This window comes from Lepisosteus oculatus, chromosome 7, assembly GCF_040954835.1.
Source record: "Lepisosteus oculatus isolate fLepOcu1 chromosome 7, fLepOcu1.hap2, whole genome shotgun sequence".
Classification (NCBI taxonomy): Eukaryota; Metazoa; Chordata; class Actinopteri; order Semionotiformes; family Lepisosteidae; genus Lepisosteus; species Lepisosteus oculatus.
This window is the reverse complement of record NC_090702.1, coordinates 8,146,592-8,168,887: the sequence shown is the minus strand read 5'-3', so window position 1 is coordinate 8,168,887 and position 22,296 is coordinate 8,146,592. Positions and strand designations below refer to the sequence as shown.

The 22,296-nt window shown below is 38.5% G+C and overlaps 1 protein-coding gene across 9 annotated transcripts in view; it reads right to left on the bottom strand.

Moving 5' to 3' along the window:
* cacna1c (calcium channel, voltage-dependent, L type, alpha 1C subunit) overlaps positions 1 to 22,296 on the bottom strand; it is a 447,138-nt gene that overhangs the window by 148,413 nt on the left and 276,429 nt on the right. For all 9 annotated transcript variants that reach the window (XM_069192105.1, XM_069192106.1, XM_069192107.1 and 6 more), the window contains exons 4-5: positions 15,052 to 15,191; positions 685 to 824 (exon numbers count right to left, since the gene is read on the bottom strand). In XM_069192105.1, the coding sequence (XP_069048206.1) occupies positions 685 to 824; positions 15,052 to 15,191 (280 nt within the window). The remainder of the gene's footprint in view (positions 1 to 684; positions 825 to 15,051; positions 15,192 to 22,296) is intronic.

The window sequence follows — 22,296 nt, the reverse complement described above, 5'->3', positions numbered from 1 at the left end:
GACAATAGTGCTGAGCAGCATCAGTGCAGCAATGCTCAATGTAAGCTTGATTATTATCCACCCAACCACCCAACCTCAGTAACAGTGCACAGTGCAATTATCAATAAAACTTAAATACTAGAACATATGATCATCCATCCACCCATTCTCTAACATCTTTATCCAATTCAGGGTCACTGGGGAGCTGGAGCCTATCTCAGCAAGCAATGGGCACAAGGCAGGATTGACCCTGGATTGGACAGCAGTCCATAACAGGACAAACACAGACACACACACTCACACTAGGAAACATTCTCCCAGAAGCCAGTCAATCTTCCAATATGTCTTTGGACTATGAGAGGCAACAGGAACACCCAGAAACCCACGCAAACACAGGAAGAACACACAAACTCTACCGCAAGTCTGAAATTAAACCCAGGGCCCAGCACTGCAAGGCTGCAATACTAACCACTGTGCCCACCTTTGATCATATGTGTAGTAACACAAATTGGCTTAAAGGGGGGCCTTAGAGATACACAGTATATACCATAGAACTAATCTATGGTATACTGCTTTATTGCTTATGAATTAAGTGAAATTTGACTACAAGTGAGTATGTGTCAACCATGGTTCTTGAATAAACATTCTTTACAATGTGTCACATCTGGGCAGCTGGCAACATGCTGCTCATAGATCCATACTCACTGGGCACCCCAGAAACCAGCCGTAGGGGACGCAGCACCCTGAAGGCACGCAAAGCTTTCACGTCGAACCCCGCTGCCTTCCCGCCAATCGGAGTCGCCCCCTCTGCTTTCGTGGCTTGCTCTAAAATAGCACTAAAAAGCCTGAAATGTGAAAAGAAAGAAAATGCATTGATTAATTTTGTACACCTTTTTAGCACATGAGAAAACTATGTACTGTTTAATATATTTCAGATTGGTTTCAGATTTCAAGTCTTACAATAAATCTTTACTCTATTAAAGGAACATGGCAATCATTTCTAAATTATTTTTATATTATTTGCTAGCAAGGCTTGGTTATAGAAAAGGATTCAGCCTGTTTCTCTATATACTGTATGTGATGTTTTATGCAAAGAATTGTATTCCAAATCCTAATTTTAGAAGGTAATTCATCTGTTGTGCAAATTACAAGGCAATATACTTTTCCTGATAAATACCAGAAGACATATTTTCTGTTCTGTCCAGCATTGTCTCAGTGATTGTCATCACAGCAAGACACCACCTAACTATGTAAACCCAAGCAGAGCAGGTGCTCAATTTTTTTAGGAGTATTTGCATATTTATAAACACAAAATTACAGACAGCAATCTTAACCTCCAGCACTTTCAAAAATCGATAACAATATATTGGTATAGAAGCTACAGAAGTGTAAACTGACATACAAGTTTAAATACTGCAACTTTTTTAGACTAGACAGCCATTTCATAATTAATTCAAATTCAGTGCGACACATGGATTATTGTGCATTTGGATCACAACATGCAGACAAGAAGGCAAAAAATAAAAGCTCTATTGCAATTGCCAGAGAGGAGCACTATTCTTGATTCATTTTTGTATTGTATTCTTCAAGTGCACTATTTTCAGTGCTTTACCTTGTCAATATGGGGACAAAAACATATTTTAATAAAAAATGCCCTTCAGAAGGATGTCGGCTATACTTCAGACACAATGGTTTATCAATTTATATGAATTGGCTATTTCAATTGCCTTTCAATTCAACTCAGCTCTGATAGCATCTCCAGACAACACTCTTTATTTCACTTGAGTGCTGACAATGACTAATCAGAGTAGGCAATTAAAAGGTAATTTTACAGGGGACAAATAAAGATGTAAAATGTATGTCATAAGTTGGAATAGTATGGTTGCTGAATTTTAAGTGCGAACATTTAATTAATAATATAATAATTTAATAACAGTCGATGAATAAACAGGCAATATAAACAGTTTATATCTGAAAGATTCAGCAGGACTACAGCAAAGAACAAAGTAAAAAATATTCAGGTTCGGACACAGAATTAGATTTTAAACCTATATATTTTTTAAAAAACAGGACATGATTAACAGAACATTCATATCGATTGACATGTCTGCATAGAAACTTTTTAAATTATAATTCATTTTAAATAAAAAAAAGATTCTAATTTGCTAATCTCTATTTCTGAAATGTACTAATGTGTAGTTTTTTAATATATGGAACCAAATAGCTAAAAAAAAACCTGTATTTATGGCCAGACGAGTCTGTTTATTTAATAATTGTTCTTCCAAATAAAAAAGGGGGCTTCCTTTCACAAGTAATGCCTGCGGTCAGAGAACTCTTGTTTATATAAGATCTTTGTCTAGCCAAAAATTTGTCCTGATGAAGGCTTGTTTGCTGAAACACTGACAAGTGTTAAATAAAATGTATTTTGGAATAGAGAGAGTGTGCGTCTGGTTGATTCTACCAGATAAGGAGGGGAACAGAATGGTGACTCAGATGCAGTCAGGTTGCAATTAGACCTCCTGTCTGTCTCTACAGATTTAGCATTTGCAACAGAATCTATGTTCAATTGGGAGGAAATTTGTCTCATATAATATTCTTTGTCTAAAGGAGACCTTGAATTTTAAATGCATGTTTATTTTGTGATAGATATGGAGACTTGAAATCAATGGATACTATGATAAGCTTGTACACTGCACTATTATGATCCCATTTAGAACATTGTGTACAATTATGGTCACCATGTTACGAAAGTATATTGCAACTTTGGAATCAGTCTGCAGGACAGTGCAATTCCTAGACTCAAAGAAATGTCATACATTAACTGAATTAAAGAATAAAGAAGAGTATGAGTGAACCTGATCCAAGTATTCAAAAGCTACTTACACAACACAAGTGACCCTGATGGACTTCTTCAGGGCCAACCAAGACAGAAATCAGTGTCAAGTGTACTCAAGTGGAAACTTGCCAAGGGAAGTGTATTTTAAATTGAGAACATGTTTGAACATGCTTGTTTTGTTTTTTTTTTACTCAAAGGGGTGTGGAAGTCTGGAACAAGCTACCTAATTATATTGTATAAGCAGATGTTGTGGCATCACTCAAGAAATGGCTGGAAGAGATCTTCAGATCAATCACTAGTAACCAAAAGAGCTAAATGGGCTCCTTATGTCTCATTTCCTTAATTACAGCACATACTGTACTGTATTATGTCATGTTATGTTCTGTTTCTTTTTTTACTCCCCTCCAATGCGGGGGTCCATTTTTGGAGGTAGGTGTGTCCCTAAATTGGGTCTCTCTCTGGATTGGCTGAAGAGAGCGCTTGGGTTTTAAACGCTGGTACGGGACAGTTCAGGAGAGGGTGTGTGGAAGAGAGGTGTTAGAAGAAGAAACGGTGAAAACGCGAGATGTATCAGATTTTTTTTCTTGGCTAAGGTGTAGGGTTGGGATTGGAGTTGCTTTCGAGTTCTTTTTAGTTTTCCGTTATAGCTTAGTTTAGATAGACGAGACGGATATCTCGCTGAAGACTTTTCTCGGGAGACAGGTTTAGAGGGTATTGGGTTGTAGAATAGTGTAGTGTTTCTTTTTGTATATTTCAATCCTTTTAAACCCTTGCTCATATGTTAGTCCCCATTCGCCCCTAGACTGATCCATATTGGGGACGTAACAGTCATAATCATCTTTAAAAGAGCTGAACATGTTCAACGAGAGACTAGGTCTTTATATATAAAAACTTATAGTTTCAGTTGTTTGATCCCCCTTGCTTTGCATGCGGCGTTTATGTATAGGTCTATGTTAACCAAACAACCGCAGAAGATTCTTATTTTTTGTATCACCATCCAGCCGAAGCACCCTGTAACATCACAATACATTGTCCAAATATTACACTCAAACTTTCCACTTGAACTGCTGTTATGAAGAATCGCCATTGTTGTCATCCAGAACAGATGTAAGCAAAAAGTGTTCAATGAATTTAAATAGACACTACATGCATTATTTATTATCACTCGATACATGGCATTACCCTGTTCTATGACAAGACAAGTACCAGCCCTGTGTTTAAAACAAGTGATGTGCCACTGTTCAGCATAAACATCCATTCATCTATTTTTAGCCACTTAATAGTTAAGTTAATTGGTATCTGGGAAAATTGGCCATGATGTGTCTGGGGCACCCGGAGCCTCAACCGGCAGTATTTCTTTGGACTGTGGTAATAAATTGGAGCACCCAGAGGAAAACCCAGTGGACATGTGAAGAACATACTGTGCAGAAACTGTAGCACTCCAGGTCCATGCACCAGGACCTCAGTACCTGTGAGGTAACATTGCTAACCTCTGCACCACAGTACTGCCCAACAGTATGAACATTTTAATTGTGACATCTATAGAATACTTAGGAACAAGTAATAGGTTTATTCCATGCTGAAAAGAGAAGAAAGAGAACACAACGTTTCGGCCGTGGAGCCTTCTTCAGGTGTGAAGCCTTTTTCAGCCTTCTTCTTCAAGCGTCACACCTGAAGAAGGCTCCACACCCGAAATGTTGTTTTCTTTCTTCTTTTTACAGCATGGAATAAACCTATTACTTGTTCCTTTGCAGCCTATGCATGCTGATGCAGCTACCCACCTGAACTATAGAATACTTAGATTTAAGTGATGAACATAAACATATAATACAGTACCATATGCAACTGAGAAATTTCAAAATGAATTGTCAAAAGGAACTTGGCTTTGGACACTGGGGAAGGCTGTGTGTTATAAACACTGAGTACAGGAGCTCCTTTCAAGTGTTGTTATTTTGTGTGGCTGATGTTTTCACTGCGAATGAAGATATTTTTAACTAGACCTCTGCCAACTGGAAAGAGCCTCTGCTAACATTAATGCCTCCAAACTCCATTTAATGATCTACAGTAAACAGAGTTTCGTATTTTTGGCCTCCAACACGCACTTCTTTATTTAGATAGGGTATTGTATCTTTATTTCAATTTTATATTTCTGCTGTAAGGTTATTGAATACATAACACAAACAAAAGTGGCATTTATGTAGTACTGTATGTACTTATAATAAATTAAAGCAAGTTACAGTATACAGTATGTATTGGAAATAGTATTCCCACACCAGCTATCAAAGGACACAGGTGGTAGAGAACACTTTAAATATGCTTTGACCAAGTGCTATTTGGATAAGGTAGTTTCTAAATGTTACACTGTTTGTACTATACTTTCTCCAAGCACATTACTATTATTGTTGTTATTATTAATAATAATAATAGCATAGTGCCTTGTATGGGATGCCTGTCAGTAACAGGACACACACAGACACACACTCACATAAGGGCCAGATTCACAGATCCAATTAACCTACCAGAATGTCTTTGGACTGTGCAAATGGAATGTGGAATCAGAAGCACCCTCAAGAAACCCACGTGAACACGAGGAAAACATGCATGCCCTATGCACCCCAGGAATTTTAGCGGAGATAAATGTTCAGCAAAGGATAAGTTATAAAGTGGGCACATTGCAATTTAGAATAGGCTATGTGTACTGCAGATACATTCTACGAAGTATCAAGAGCCTCAATTGCAAAGGTTTTTTGTGCTTACTTCCATATTAGGCTCACAGTATTTAACGATGTGTATACAGTTTTGGATGTGAGTTTCTGGACCCTGTAACTTTAATTTGGTCATTCATTAGAAGGTCTTAACTATTAGTCGCTAGATGACTTACAGTACACTTTGATATCTTTTACAAGTAAAAGCAGTTAAATGATTCTCATAAACATTACAATTCACTGATAACTTTGTTTCATATACATGGCACAAATGTCTTCAGCTGAATTCAAAGTACATTTAGAAACTGAATAAGAACTCATTCGAATAGCCCAGAAGAATGTGGTGTAACACCAATTCCTTTGTTGTTATTTTAGATCTTAGTTCAACTCATATCATTTTAAGAGACATTTAAATGCATCCATATCTGAATTTCCTGTGTTTTCTAGGGAAAGCAGAAGAGCTAATAGATATGATGTGCACTCATTTCAAAAGTGATGAATACAAAACACCTCCTTTATGAATTTTAAATAACCTTGAGTTTCATCATGAAAACACTTTCTGGAATCCTCTAGAATTTAAGTTATTAAAAGTAATCTGCATAAGAAAATCAGAAAAATATTTTAAAAGAGACCAGTATATATCTGGTTCAGTTAGTTAACATGCACAAATGTATTGCATCCCTTAGTACAAATGAAAAAAATGTCTGCCTGACTGAGTTAAAAGAAACCAGACGGATTAAACTGTGCCAAACTTTCTTGATGTAAAAGCTATGCAGGAAGGAAGAATTGACCAATACCAAAACAAAGGCTTAGCCACGGGGATACTAATATCGGCTTGTCTGGCACTGAATACCCAGTTCTTAGATTCCATCTAAAAATACCCCATTGCTGAAGGGCCTAATTGTACTGTTTTTACAAAATTGTAATGTATGTACTCTCACAGTGAATTACATGTTTCACCGATGCTAGGTCAGTTCTGTTTCCTTTCAGTGCCACATCCTGGCAGTGATGAAACCACTGAGTAGTGTAATTTATCCTGTCTTACAAATGTCAACATTACATTATGGAGTGCAACACTGACCCCAAAGTTAACCTTACTTGGGATACTATGTGCACAGCGCTGTTTTAAATACTTGTCATTATTAGCTAAAACTTTTCATGCCAAATGATAATAATGTGTTTTACGCTAGATATATACTGTAGAAGGGGACACACTTTATTCATACAATAATTTCATACTAATGAGATGAGAGATAAAATGAGACTCCTGTAGAATGTGAATATTGTAATTCAAGTGAACAAGAAGAGAATAAAGCCCATGCTTTGCTCAAGAGTGAGAGTGAAGAAAGAGAGGAATTTACGCATTAGACTAAGTCTGGCTTGCAGTAAGGAAATGTAGAAAGATTTGGAGAAGAGAATGACTCCCAGAAACTCAACAGAAGTAGCAGGAGGCTATGTTTTCTCCGAAATGGGGTGAACTCTTAAATTTGAAAAGGCGTATAGTGGAAAGATTAGAGTGTAAAGAGCCTGGGCAAAGGAAGAATTAATAAGAAAGTAATCCAAAAGATGAAGAACTGAAGGGAGTAAGGGAGTTCATAATTATTTACAGGAATACACATCTGTCACTGTTGGCTTGTAGAACCCTCTGGGCTGGTGTACTGTACTGACTGGTGTACTGGTGATCCCCTTTTGAAGAAGCCTGTTCAGTCCCAAAAATGGTTTGTCACAGAGGTATTAGTCAGCAAAAAGATCTTCATTTCCTCTTCTCCTGGGGAACAACAGTTTTCTGTTCCGCTGGAAGTTGCCGGAACAGACAAACTTCTGTCAAACTCCTCTTAGTTTCCCTGTTCTCACCCTTGCAAATTACTGTATCAACTGTATCAACTCTTCCTTTTCATGCCCTGGAACTCTTGGTACACTCTACTGTACCTGTTGAATACAGACAACTCTGTATTGTTCCTACTCTGGGACTACTGGGACACTCATCTGGACACTGGAAGATACATTTTCCCTATCTCATCAGAGATCTACATGTACTGGTTCACCATACTCATCTTAACAACTTGCACCCAGTTTCTAACTATAAACAACACTAATCTACAGTACTATCATATAGAGATTAAGAAGAATTCAAATTAATCCAGGAATACATACTAGAAACAAAAAAAACAAATGTTAAATTATCTCTGGATCCATCTTTCTTTTCTAAATCCAATCCATAACAACATCCTTGCAGAATCCTTTAAAAAATCTTACAAAATCCTTCATTATCGCTCCCTAACGTTTCAAACCTAAACTGTAGTTTGGCTTACACTGCAGGCTTGCTGCTGATGTTAAAGCAAAGCAGTTGTACTCTTGTGCTATCTAAAATCTCTACAATTCAGGATACCATTAACATACTCTCCCTCACTGAACTGCGGGAGCTTAGACACTGTCCCCCTGTCCTCTGCACCTGATTGATGATACTGATACTGATACTGACTGCTGCTACTCCTGAGGAATGCCCAATTTTGCACAGGGCCAACCAGATGTACTGTACCCTTTTCATTTGAGTGAATCAAGGAAGGTGTGTCCAATTTACTCTCTAGAAATAGGAGGCTTTAACCAAGCCTCAGCTTGCTCCATCACAGGAGGCAAATTTGGACAGCTCAAAATCCAGTGTAGACATTTAAGGGTCAGGAGAGGAAAAGTAGTCATCATTTCAGGGGAGTTCGAAAGTTCAAAAGATCGATGCATATGGAGGGAGAATGAACGCCTAACAAAGCTGCAGATATAAAATAAGCAGCAGTTAGAGCTTCTGCAGTCACAATGATGGCAGATCTGTCTTCCTCCTCTGAAGATTTTTCAGTTTTGATGTATGAGAATTGGAGATGCGGAAGGGGTGACAGGCACAGTAGAAGACACTGGAGGTAGGGTAGCCAGAGATTCAGAGAGTGAGTACTATAGTGAAGGATGAGAATGAGACAAGTAGGTGATGCAAACAATAGTATGCAGACTAGAAATGAGGGGATGGTAGATCTCGTTATGGGGTGCCTCCCAGGAAAGGTGGTGTTTCCACTGTTGTAGACAGGCATCAAAGCAGGCAGAGAATTCTTTATGACATTTATAAAACATGAAGCTGCCAAAGTGAACAGCAAGGTTTGGTATGATAGACGTAATCGTTCAATTAGCATCCTAAGTCATGGAATACACAGTATAATTCCCTATACAGGCATACTTATGTGCTATATATATTACATATGGAAGCTTAAAGGAACTTGTGAGTGAAGGAAGATGCAGCAGAAAGCTTTGGGCTGGATAAGCAGTTGAAAACTAGATGGATTATGGAAATATTTATCATACTGGTGCACTCTATGAGATTTTTGATGTCTGGGAATGATAAGCACGGATTTAAGGACAGTAGTGACGACTACCATGACAAGTTAAACATGTCATCCTGCTGTTTTTAGCAGGTACAGTACTGTATAGTGAGAGAGATGATTGCATTGTGAAGAGGAAAGGTGGAATGAGACTAAAGCTTTAATGCTGGGAAGTGGGACATTGTGAAGGGTAGATAGAGACCAAGGAGTCAAATTTGAACAGTATACATGTGGATGCCTATTCTGAGAGCTAATCCTGAAGCAAGTACATTTAGAGAGATAGGAAGGTAGAATCAGGCATTTGTGACCAGGTTAACTTCTATGGAAAATGAAGAAGTGGCAGATACAGTGGCCAATTGAGGGAGAGAGCTGTTTTTGAGGCGTGAAGGGCATGGCTGGCTTTGGCTGGCTTTGGCTGGCTTTGGGAAAGATACAGCACAGGGGCAGATTCATCTGCTGGAAGATTTGGGAGCAAAGTGATATGGCTGGAATAGGGAGGCAGCCGGGCCTGAGGAAACCAGCTTCTAGAAGATGCAATTTCCAGCGGGCTCTACAATTCCACAGAGTGCATTACAGAGTTATGAAGTGATTGGAAAACTTGTGTAGAAGTTTGTCAAGTGGGCATTAAAGACAGGAAAACAAAATCTCCTCATGGGAAAAAATAAACCTCTGGGGGTTTAGGCACAATGATCGCTCTCCTTCACATAGTGGGATATATAGGATAGAGTAATTTTAAATCATGGACATTCTGTGGATTTTAACTCAGGCTGAATTTCAGAAACTCAGAAGATGCTTCCCAGACATGGAAGCAGTATCCTGAGGCTACCTGTTCTGAGGTTGGCTTTAGATAGCAATGTGCGATGGTGTAGAAAAAAGTACTGTAGATAGAAAAAAAGTAGATAGAAACCACTTACTGAATCTTGCCAGCAAGCAGGGAAGCCGACAGAGAGGTTCAGAGTGATATAAAAAGAGACCAATAGCTTAGAGCTGATAGCTTCAGGCACTAAATCTAAACACTCTGGCCTGTCTGGTCTGTTAAAGCACATGTGCTTAAAAATGTGGGAAACTGGAAGCCATTGCTGCCACTTCTGTGCAGGAACCAGGTGCTGGCACCAGGGCAGTGAGACAGGTAAATGAGGAGCCCGGGCCTGGTGCAGAGGGAGGGAGCAGAACAAGCGGGAAATGTGGAAAAGGGAGAGACAGGAAAGAGGAAGTGGCTGGCAGTGGTTGTTCCTGAAGTTCAGGAGAACAAGAAGAAAAAGTAGGCACTATGGCAGGCGCAGCGAGCCAGTTGCTTCCCATGGAGAGGTTACAATCAAACAGCTGCTTGTTCAAGACAGTGAGAAAGGTACTCCCCTCCTGGCTTGAAGGACGTGAACCATGGTTGGATCACCAAGCTGTGCTAGGATGGACAGAGAGGAGATGAGATGTGAGCTAAGTGAGCAGCATGGGAGAGCAACAAAAAAGTAGATCTACAGTAGAAATGCAGCATTTGAGAGGAACGTCAGTCGTTTACTAGAAGAAACACTGAATGTAAGAGAGATGTACAAAGGAAATTTCAGGAGGCAATATATATTTTGTAGGAAAAGGAGTGGTTAAGGGTGGGATCTGACCTTCCTCCTGAATTTCTGTTAAAATCCCTCTATATTTACAAAAATAAAACAAGCTCTCTATCTCAGATCTGGAGACTTATTCAATTCTACTCAAATTGTAGTACACATAAATTGTCAACATTTACATTTTAATAACAATAAGTTCAACACTTTATTTCTAGGGTTGGAGTCCATTTTAATTCTTCAATTCCAGTTCCTTCTTTCAACACAACTCCCCCTTCCATCTCTTTTGGAACAGTCACACGTTTGGAATTTAGAATGGGGTCGTGAAAAAGATTAGCTGATTTTAACTTTGCTAATTTCCAGCAAACATACACTTTTCAGTATTGCAGTCTTCATAAAAATAAACACTGCTTTTAAAGGTTTCTCTAATATGAGTAACATTGGAACACATTTCATAGGTACCATGCTTTCCTTTCTAGCTATTTTCTTTGAAAAGAATAAAAGAGTAATTAAGAACAATTTATACCTCAAAGTAAACAGAAACTGTAATATTATAACCAAGCAAATAACATGAACATACCTGTAGGCCTATAGAAAACTGCCTAGTGTAAATTGCCTGGTGTGGTTTTTGAGGCAGTCTGTAGAGAAGTAATGCCCTGCCTGTTGGTTTTGTGCAGGTTAGGTAGTATTTACATAAATTAGAAATAAATCATAATGGGAATTTATGTACAGATAACAAATTACATGTACTTCTGAGCATTCTGAAAAACACTGCTGTGTTGTTACGACCTCCACTGCGCATTCAAGCAATGATTACAATGGATTGGATTTAATGCGCACAAGCCTTTAGAACCATACAATATAAATACAAATGAGGGGCTGACTAGCAGAAAACTAAATCTTTCAAAAGCATATATTATTTATTTTGTTTTAAATTAATGTGTATCCCAATTAAAATAAAAAAGCAATCATACTAAGACATTGCAATCAAATAATAAAATACTAAATTAATCCAGCCTAAAATGCATTTTTTCTGTCTGTAACTACTTATTTTCTCTTTGAATTTCACCAAATGGGTTTTAAACTAATATTTCCATCAACCATCATGCCGATTTTTTTGCTATTTTCCGATGAAAGCATAAACGGTAGCCTTCATAAATGTATAGATACCTGGCTCTCAAAAAGGCAGGACCCCAATCTACAAATGAGTACTGTATCTGTAACCACATTCTACACTATTGCTACATTATGGTACTGTATACAGAATAGTGATGTTTGCAATTCACATTACTGGCATTGAGGTAAATAAAAAGCAAAAAACTCTACAACCATGTACGTCTATCATACATAAATGGTAAAAGCATGTCTTACATCAGAAAAGGAGAAAAAAAATAACTTCAGAATTCAAATGCAACACAGAAGAACAACACTTTTTCATTAAACCCTCAGTCCAAAACAGAATTTTCTAGTCTCTTATAAACTTTGTTAATTTTTGACAGTCATTTATACTTTGGGAGACCAAAATTTGGCTTATATTCTTACTGGAAATTTGATGGTATTTTGATGGTAGTAAAATATTATGAAAATGTGTTTTTTGATTATGTAAAGTCTTTTTTTGTGTATTTGTATACACATTAAGCTGATATCATTTCCTAAATATTTAAATTCAGTTAAGAGTGTGTGAGTCACAGTGGAAGTAGCGTCTGTACTCACAGTTCGCATGGAGCTGGATTTTACAGATGTACAGTACAGTAGATGCCTGTTGCTGTCAGCTGTGTTCTGGTTATGTGATATGTAATCTGTAGCTGAGGCCGAGACCCTGGAGACAGTACGGTCATGACAGACATGGCTAGCCCAGATGCCGCATGCTCAATTTAAAGATTTCATGGTATTAACATTAGTGTCACTGGAAACTTTGCTCTGAGCTATTGCGTAATTACCAGCACATGCTCCAGAGAGCACAGCTCACAATGGCAGAGTGTAAACTGACTGCAGGCACTGTGCTGTCTTGCAGAACACAGATGTTTGGGAGCTTCATTACTGTAAGGGTACAGTGTAAGGCTCAGAGGCCTGCCACATGCATACAATATGACTTTTTTTCTCAGACCTTTTAGTATAAGTTAAAAACTGTAATTTGAACCCTTTATGCATTGTATTAATTTTTGGAACATTATGATGAACATTGACAATCTGACTTCAAGAGGTATTAAACTCTATAATTTACAGTAATTATAATTTTTCTTAGATAAAATTATGCTTCAATTTATATCTTCTGGTTGTGAAAGATGAAACTTCCTAAAAAACAAAAACAAAATCCAAAATACCTCATAAGGACAATTTTATTGTTAATAAAAGCAATAGGCAATCTAAAAACACACTGTGGAAAACCTGGATATGATAAATGTCATTCCACGCCTGATGCGTTTTAAATGTGGTATTTCTATTTAAAGATTTAATTCCTGATTCCCTAGTGCAGCAGACCCAGAGTTCTCTTGTCTTGAACACTTTTTTGGTGACCTATGAGCTACATTGATATCTACTGTATTATCTTTACCCCAGGTCATAACAGTGGACACATCAATGGATATAAGAAAGTGATGTTGCGCAGGTTAATGATCCATATTGTTCCAGCTCAAAGGCATCACTCCATCATTCCTTAGAGGTACCACAGGACAAAGTAAAAGCCACACTAGGTCAGCAAAATTGTCAACATTCATTTACTGTACATCTAAAAAAGAGCAAGATGAATCTGACACTGGAGTCTCATTTTTATCATATACCACACCCCTAACCCTGTTATCCTGACATTATTTATGTTTGCAATTTTCATCTGTTTTATATGCCACAGCTCAAACCATTTGGTCCTTATCAGCTCTGTTTCAAAGTGTCTGGATATGTGAGATTCATTTGAAATGGCAACGTTTACTAAAGGTTGTGGAGAGTACAGGCAATTTTCTCCCTTACCATTTTTGGTTACTTGCTTTCTTCATGCCTGTGTTTGCTCAAGAATAGGCTGTTTTGCATTTCAGTTTAAATTTGTGGGAGGGCACCTCTCTGTAGAGCTGTAGCAACTGAATTTCTTTTAGGAGAGACAAGGAAAGCCCTAAACAAAATGAGAATGAAGTAGAAGGTCTACCGCACTATTCCATATGCATTTTAATTACCCAGGTAATTTAATATACTGTGTTCTATTATAGTGTCTAAATTCATCTTCTAAGATGATTCTAAGTCTTAATTTTAATGAAACACAAGATTAGTACAGTCTTTTTTATTGTCTTTCCTCAATAAAAAGGTAAATTTGAATCCTGGTACTGTACTGTACCTACAATATCTGTTCAGTTATAGTACTTCATGTAAAATGTACTTGAGCACTGAATCTAATGGTTCATATAAAACATACTGGCAAGGACTGTAGTGCCGCTGTAACATAGCTCTTTTCTCCTGGGTAAGATTCAAGTCCAGTGTGTCTTCTATGTGGATTTTGGATGGTCTCATTGTGTCCATATGTGTTTTCAACAAGGCACTATGGTTTCCTCCCTCTGTCCAAAGACTAAAGCTAAACCAGGGTAATTAGAGTGAATCTAGATTAATCCTCTGGGAATAGAACAGCTACAGAAAAGGAATGGTTGGATATAATATGTGGCTCTATTTTGCCTCATTGTGTACATTATGTGTACAATTGTTAGGTAAAATAACAAACATGAGAGTAACTATAAAGTCCTCACTTAAAATGTCTTACTGAGTTACTGAGTATAAAAAAATCTGGCCATTGCTTACAGGCTTCTCAGAATCAGTGTGATGATTCACCAGGATAATTAGTCTTTTCCAGATATATCTGGGGAACTGAAACATCATATTCGCTGGGGGTTACTGTACTTCACTACCTCATTGTTTGATGACATTACTCATTATGCATTTTGAAATATTTTTATATACTGTTAGAAAACATTAATCTAAGGAGACATTTGTTGTCTTATCAATTAGTGTTTTCTTCAACAGATTTCTATTTGGCTTTTCAATAGCATGTGCTTTTCCCTTTTGTTGTGTGCTTACCACAAGATATGGGTTTCTAGTTTACTATGGTCTCCAAATCAATCAACTTCTTTGCTAGGATTAAGGAATTTCCATCACTTGGTAAGCTAAAATAATTATTCAAATATTTTAAAAATCTCCACTGGATGCCTTCAGAGTCAATAATGAAACACGTATCATAGGATGCAAGCAGAAACAAAAGGAAAGTGTATTAAAAATTGAGAACAAGAGTGAATAAGGCAATTCTGTGCACATAGGTTTGTATGAAGATGGAATGAGTTACCTAGCTTTATTACAAAAGATACAGTAAGTGATCTTTTAAGAAACTGGATGACTGGATGAGATCCTGAAGTCGGTTTTCTACTAGGACCTACTGTAAATGAGCCAAATGGTCCAGAATGACTACACTCAGTTTAAATCTTTCTTATGCTTTGTAATGTTTGTAATTTAGTCATTGTCAGCATATATAGTATCATTCTTCCAGGAACAACGGGGAATGACAGATCAAGTCTATCTCAATTTTCTCAACCCACAATGCACCCACCTGCCCATAGCACATTACTGTATGAAGATGTTGTACTCACCCTACAACCACAATAATAAAATCTAGTAAATTCCATCCATTGCGTAGGTACGCATTGGGGTGGAAGAGAAGTCCATAGGCTATGACTTTCAAAAATGCCTCCACTGTGAATATAATGAGGAAGAGATATTCCACCCGTTCCTGTGAGAGAAAGAAAAAGAGAGGAAGGTTAGAGTTTCTGTGGAAAGCCCTTCAGATGACAAAGTGCCTAAATGAAGCAGGGGGCATACAGATGAGACTCTGCCAAACACCCAGAACATCGCACCCAGACAAATGTGCAGCGTTAGAGGCAATTCTGTTTTGTGAACAGTCAGTGGAGTGTATCTTCATTGGTATTTCATCACAGCTTGGTTCACTGTGTCTTCAGCTCACCACATTCACTCCTGTAACTGAATTTAATACTATATTTCAATCCAAGTGGAATAAACCACTGGGATAAAAAGAAACCTTTCTAAATTCTGCTTTCCCCAGCCCTTATTTAGGTAAGTGTTATTTAATTAAATAAACCATCACAATATTCTATTTCCAAACTCCAAAATTACACAAATACCCACACAACTTTTGACGCTCAGAACTTTCACTGGGGTATGGATTGTCAGAACCTTACATGACTTTCCTAGCATATGACATAGATTCATTTTATAAATGAGCAGTGAAATATTTAGGAAATAATAAAAAAGAAACCATCCTAATATCAGCAATAAAGAGAAACAATTAGGAAACTGCACCATGCCTTGTTAAATATAGTTAAATGGTTTGTGTTTGCCAAAAATATTAAATAAAATTACTTATGTGACAGGCTCTCTGTTTGTCTTAATGTCACATTAAGAGAGCAATTATGCATGATTTATAAATATGTAAGAGCATCTGTCTTAATCACTGTGGTGCAATAGTAGTACTGCTAATGTCACGGATTATGCTATATACAGAATTGACTAGTAAATAAATCATGCAAAAAAAGTGCTAACAAAAAAGTGGTACTGTACAACAAACCCAGCCACTTTACTACTGATCACGTCATGCACCACTGCTAATTTACCTATCCAAAACAATTCAAATCTATAGTTATGGTTAAAGAAGGAGTTTATATCAGTAATAATAATTGTTCACCAGATGATGCTGAATGTCAAGGTCTGTGACACCAGCACTTCAATACTGTAGTGTGGCAGACCAACCTCCATTTAAAACATTCAATATTAATATTCAATATTAAGAACTTTTGCCAAAGAAATATGAATACACATAGGGTTTTCAGGTAAATCCCTACGATCCAAGTCTGAGAATTGAGAATAGATAGATAGATACTTTATTGATCCCGTGAGGGAAATTGCAGTGCAACAGCAGCTTAACACACACAACACAGCCACAGTGTAACGAATTATATAATAATAGTACAATACATACAATACAATACAAGAGTTACTCACAGTCCGGACACACAAGAGCAAACTAGAACAGAACAGTACACAGAAAAATCGTATCACACATATGAATATAAATATAGATGTAACCATAGATATAAATATAAATGTATTGCACAGGTCCCTGGCATATATTGCACAAAAGTGGTTATAAATGGGAAAAAGAAAAAGAAAAAGAAAGAGAACAGATGTAGCAGTAGATGTGTATATGCGTTTAGTCCAGAAACAGGTCACTGTCGATGTTGCCTCTGCCAAGACGCAAGGTGGATGCGTTGTACAGTCTTATGGCAGACGGCAAGAATGACCTCCTGTAGCGCTCCCTGTCACACCGTGGATGAATCACTCTATTGCCGAACATGCTCTTCATTCCTGCAAGCCTGTCATAGAGGGGATGGGAGAAGTTGTCCATGATGGCCTTTAGTTTGGACATCATTCTCCTCTCAGCCACTACCTCCAAGGGGTCCAGGTCAGACCCAATGACAGAGTTTGCTCTCCTGATGAGCTTGTTCAGCCTTTTGGAATCTACTACTCTAATCCCAGAGCCCCAGCATACCACTGCGTAGAAAATGGCACTCGCTACCACCGACTGATAAAACATGTGTAGCATCTTACTGCACACATTGAAGGACCTGAGCCTCCTCAAGAAGTAAAGTCGGCTCTGTCCCTTCTTATAGATGGCCTCGATGTTCTTAGACCATTCCAGTCTATCGTCGATGTGCACTCCCAGGTACTTGTACGAGTCCACCATCTCCACGCCACTCCCATGGATGTAGACAGGAGTAGGTTTGACCTTTTTCCTCCTGAAATCTACTACCAGTTCCTTTGTCTTTGTAACATTCAGTTCCAAGTGGTTCACCCCACACCACTCCACAAAGCTGCTGACCAGTCCTCTGTACTCCTCCTCCTGCTCACCCTTGATACATCCCACAATTGCAGAGTCATCTGAGAACTTCTGCAGGTGGCATGACTTTGAGTTGTACTTAAAGTCCGAAGTATAGAGGTTGAAGAGGAATGGAGAAAGAACTGTCCCTTGAGGTGCCCCTGTGTTACTCACTACCTGTTCAGACACACAGTTCTGAAGTCTCACAGACTGTGGTCTGCCTGTCAGGTAGTCAGTGATCCACGAGGTCGTGGAGGCATCGACTTGCATCTCCTCCAGCTTCCTCCTTAGTAGTAAGGGCTGGATGATATTGAAGGCACTGGAGAAGTCGAAAAACATGATCCTTACAGTGTTGCCAGCCCTGTCCAGGTGTGAGTAGGCCCTTTGCAGCATGTAGATGATCGGATCCTCCACACCAACACTGGGCTGGTAGGCAAACTGTAGGGTGTCCAGTGATGAGCTGACCAGGGGTCTCAGGTGGGATAAGACCAGCCTCTCCAGTGTCTTCATGATGTGAGAAGTCAGTGCAAATGGTCTGTAGTCGTTGAGGACAGAGGGGCGCCCTTTCTTTGGTACCGGGACCAGGCATGATGTCTTCCAGAGCACCGGGACTCTCTCCAAGCGCAGGCTCAGGTTGAACTGTCGCTGGAGCACTCCGCTCAGCTGATCAGTACAGGCCCTCAGAACTCTGGGACAGATGTTATCTGGTCCTGTGTCCTTACCCTCGTGCAGCCTCTTCAGCTCCTTCTTCACCTGGTCAGCTGTGATGGTCAGCCTGGCCTGGGGGATGGTGCTCATAGTGCTTTCAGTGCTGGAGGTGTTAATGGCGGAGGTGTTGGAGAGTGGCAGCTGTGGGGGATGGGTGGGTGAGTAGCCGTCAGGGGTTGTAGCTGTAGGCGGCCATGTTTGTGGGGGATGGAGGAGGTGTTGGGCAGTTGCAGCTGTGAAGGGTTAGGGAGCGTGTGGCTGTGGGGGGATGGGTGTTGCGCCACAGAGGACCCAGAATCAAACCTGTTAAAGAACTGGTTCAACTCGTTGGCCATCTCCAGGTTCCCTTCTGTTGCACCCCCAGCCTGTTTGAAGCCAGTGATCTCTCTCATGCTGCTCCATACATCTCTCATCCTATTCCTTTGCAGCTTGTCCTCTACCTTCCTCCTGTAGGCGTCCTTGCTCTCTCTTAACTTCTGCTAACTGTACAGTATGTCCATGATTTCCCAAACAGCAGTGTTCAATTGGCATCGCAGGGCTGAGATCAATGCGTATGGATTCTTGCAGCAATCTGGCAAGTGGTGACTTGGGTGGAAAAAAAAACATGCTACACTTACAAAACTTAGGTGGGTAAATAAAAGAAAAAATACCAATAAGAAAACACAAATAGGAAACCACCTAAGGAATTGTAATACTTTGTTTTCTCATTTTTAATAAACTACCTTGTGGCAGAGTAGTTATGTTCTCCACTTACCATTCATTTCCACTTATTACTTTCTGCCAGCTGTTTTTTAATGTTTTTGAATTGCAAAAGGCAATTAACAGAAAACTGTCTGTTGATGCCATATTTGATACTATATTTCACAATATAGTAGGTATTACTGGATGAACTTTACTACTATGAAGTATTTGAACTGGATTATGGGCAGATTAACAGATTTATTTAGCTGACTATACAAGCTTCCATAATTAATGTATTTTTTTATCTAGAGAGAAACCAAATACATCAGTTCATGAAAACCCTTAATCCAATTTAGCAATACTAAAAGATTTAATCTTATTTAAGATATTGACCAGTTGTCATTATTAAAAAAATCAACATGTTCAACTGTTCAATTTTTTTTCAGTCTTAGAAGCTTCAATGACTAGTTAAAAGTATATCTGAACCGAACAGTTCTTCTGTCATCTTACCAAGCTTACAGAGCTAGCATCTTACTTTCAATTGCTTCAGTATTATCAATAAAACTGTCACACCACACACAAGGATGATGAATCATTTACAGTATATGCATTTGTATGAATACCTTGACCTCTAAACTCAGAATCTCAATTCTTGCCCAACATGTTTCCTTTTTTGTTCCTTTATTTTACAAGATGGAATAATCAGTTCTGTTTTTATTTCCTACTCCATGCACTGCAAAAGCCCTTGTACCAGCACAGGAGAGTTGAAGACTTTTCTTACAGTTTCTGTAAAATACCAAAAAAAAACATCTAACTTGCACCACACACTGCAGATTTACAGTAAGCATTGGATAGGGTACCAATAGTACCAGTACTGTTTTCATTCATATTACTTTATGCTCACAGGCACCTCACACACTACAATAGTTGCAGTTGGTTGGCAAGTGAGCAAAAAGTCAAACACATCAAGCCAGCTTTGTACCACCACTTTATAAATACAGGTAAGTTCAAGTCGCAGTCAGACCCAGAACTCATGACAAAAGGGACCAACCTGTTCTCCAAACCACCTGTATGTCTCAGAAGACATACAGGTAGGAGGAACTACTGTACATAGAAGTTAATTTTAGTCTAAGAAAAGTAGGCACATTTTTTACCCAAAGCTTTGTAAAAGTGTGAAATATGTTAACAAACCATGCTGTTGAAGCATACTCTTACTTCCTTCAAAAAACCTTGAACCAAAGATCTCTGGATCAAGTGGATGGACAGGGCCTTTTCTTGTTTGTGACCATTCTCATATTCTTAAGAGCTGATAAATTGGAGATTTGAAAATAATTTAATTTAAGAAGGATTATGGTAGACAGCAGAAACCATTCAAAGTAAGACCGGATACAACCATTATGGCGTCAGAGTGAAGATACTTTCATGGGTCTTCAGTGTTTTCTCTTTCCAGTATTTACAGTCGTACAGTTACTGTAACACAGTAATAGGGGAAAAACTGAAACAGAAGTATTAATGAGAGAAAATCCCATTAAATACCCTGGCACCTGAGTTTTACTACAGCATATGTGAAATTAAGTCTTCTATAGAAAATTAATTTACACATATTCTCTCAAAATGTTTTTTGGCTTTTGTCTGAGCGGTTCAGCTGGAAAGAAATCACCCTCGTGAGATGCAAGGCACATACTGTATTCAAGTAATGAAGCATTAAGGGAGCCTGGATATACAGTACAGTATAACATACTGTATCTAACATACAGTGTACCCACCTCACACTGCTGTTTCATCACTTTTTCTATGTCTGAGCATGTATACAATGTTGAGCAACTGGAGTGTACAGTGATGATACAATGAAGTATTCAGTGATGGACTGTATACAATGACACAGTGGTGCACACAGTACTGTAAGTGTGTGTAATCCAAGACTGATATACTTAACAATGTTTAATTGGTAAAAATAATTGTCTAACTAATGCACTACTTAAATGAGGTAAAAAAATACTACAGTATACTGTTTAAACCTTTATATACAGTATTAAGGCTTGTACGGGCTCAGACGTTATTTTTATGTCCTGTATTTAAAAGGGACACAGCTTTCAATAATGAATGAAACACCCTCTTGGATGTGCAATGGCAGCCATAGTGTGCCAGTACACTACCTACACATCAGCTTCCAGCGAGGAGAACAGAGTGATGAAATCAATTCATAGTTGGGGATGAGGTTGGGGAAAAAGGCTAATTGGAAATTTGGCCAGGCCATTGGTATAGCATTCCTACTGTTCAAGAAATGTCCTGGGATTTTTTAATGACCACAGAGACATAGTTGAGACCTCAGTTTTACCCAAAGGGTGGCACCTTTTTACAGTAAAGTGTCCCCGTCACTATACTGCAGCATTAGGACCCATACAGAGCGCAGGGTGAGCGTCCCCTAGAGGCCCCACTAACACCTCTTCCAGCAGCAACCTTAAGTTTCTCAGGAGGTCTCCTATCCAGGTACTGACCAGACTCACACCTGCTTAAATTCAGTGGGTTACCAGTTGTGAGTTGCAGGGTGATACAGCTGTTGATATTTTAAAATGTACAGTACAGTATGTACTGTAAGCGGCACTACAGAAGTAATCAATAAGTAAGGTGGTAATATAATAAATGTATTACTCTCTAATGCGGCACTATACTTAGGAACTTGGGAAAATCTACATGAAACATTGAGCATAATGCACTCAAATGAGCACACATACTGGACATATTATATGTAAATGGGATTTTGTGATCTGTACTACATTCTTTACTGAAAAAAGGAATCCTGTCTTTGAAAGTTTAATCTGTGGAAGCTCTCAAAAGTGGTCAACAATAAAATTATATATCAAGAAAACTGTAAAAAAAAAACAATAGTAAAGAACTAAAAATGATTTGAAGGACTGCCTAATCTCCTTGCAACTTGAATTGGAAAAAACTGAAACTTATTTTATTGTACTGATGTTTAAGTTATCTATGTTATAATTGTGTTATAATACATAAGAGATAATTATATTTAACTAACTATTTCCCATTCATCTCTTCATACAAAACCTTTGCACAGGGAGTAGCAAAATTCTGATGGAAACTCTAATCAATCTGGCCATCTCATTTCCATCAGGTATTAAATGACCTAGAATGTGAAAGCTGACAGCAGGAGCCAGGAAAACATCATGACATGCATTTGATACCAAACGTAAATCTGATTGGAACATCCCCGAAGTAAGATTAAGGAAACACAAATAAGAGTCAAAACGGAACCCCATTTTTGTCTTTCTCTAAAAGACAAAAGCTGCTACAGTTCTCTTTGCAAGATTTACCTCCAACCTTTTAATCTTTTCTAAATATGGCAGCAGCAGCACACAGTCTAGAGTGTGAAGTGAGATCTGGCATCCTGAAGCTCAGGCTCTAGGAAAACCTCAGAGGATTCGTCACTAGGTGAGACACCCAGTGTGTTCTCTGTACTGCAATTAGCAAGAACAGAGCTGACCTTCCTTGACACTGCCACATGTGTCTGATTACTGGGACTGTTTCTAAACAGATG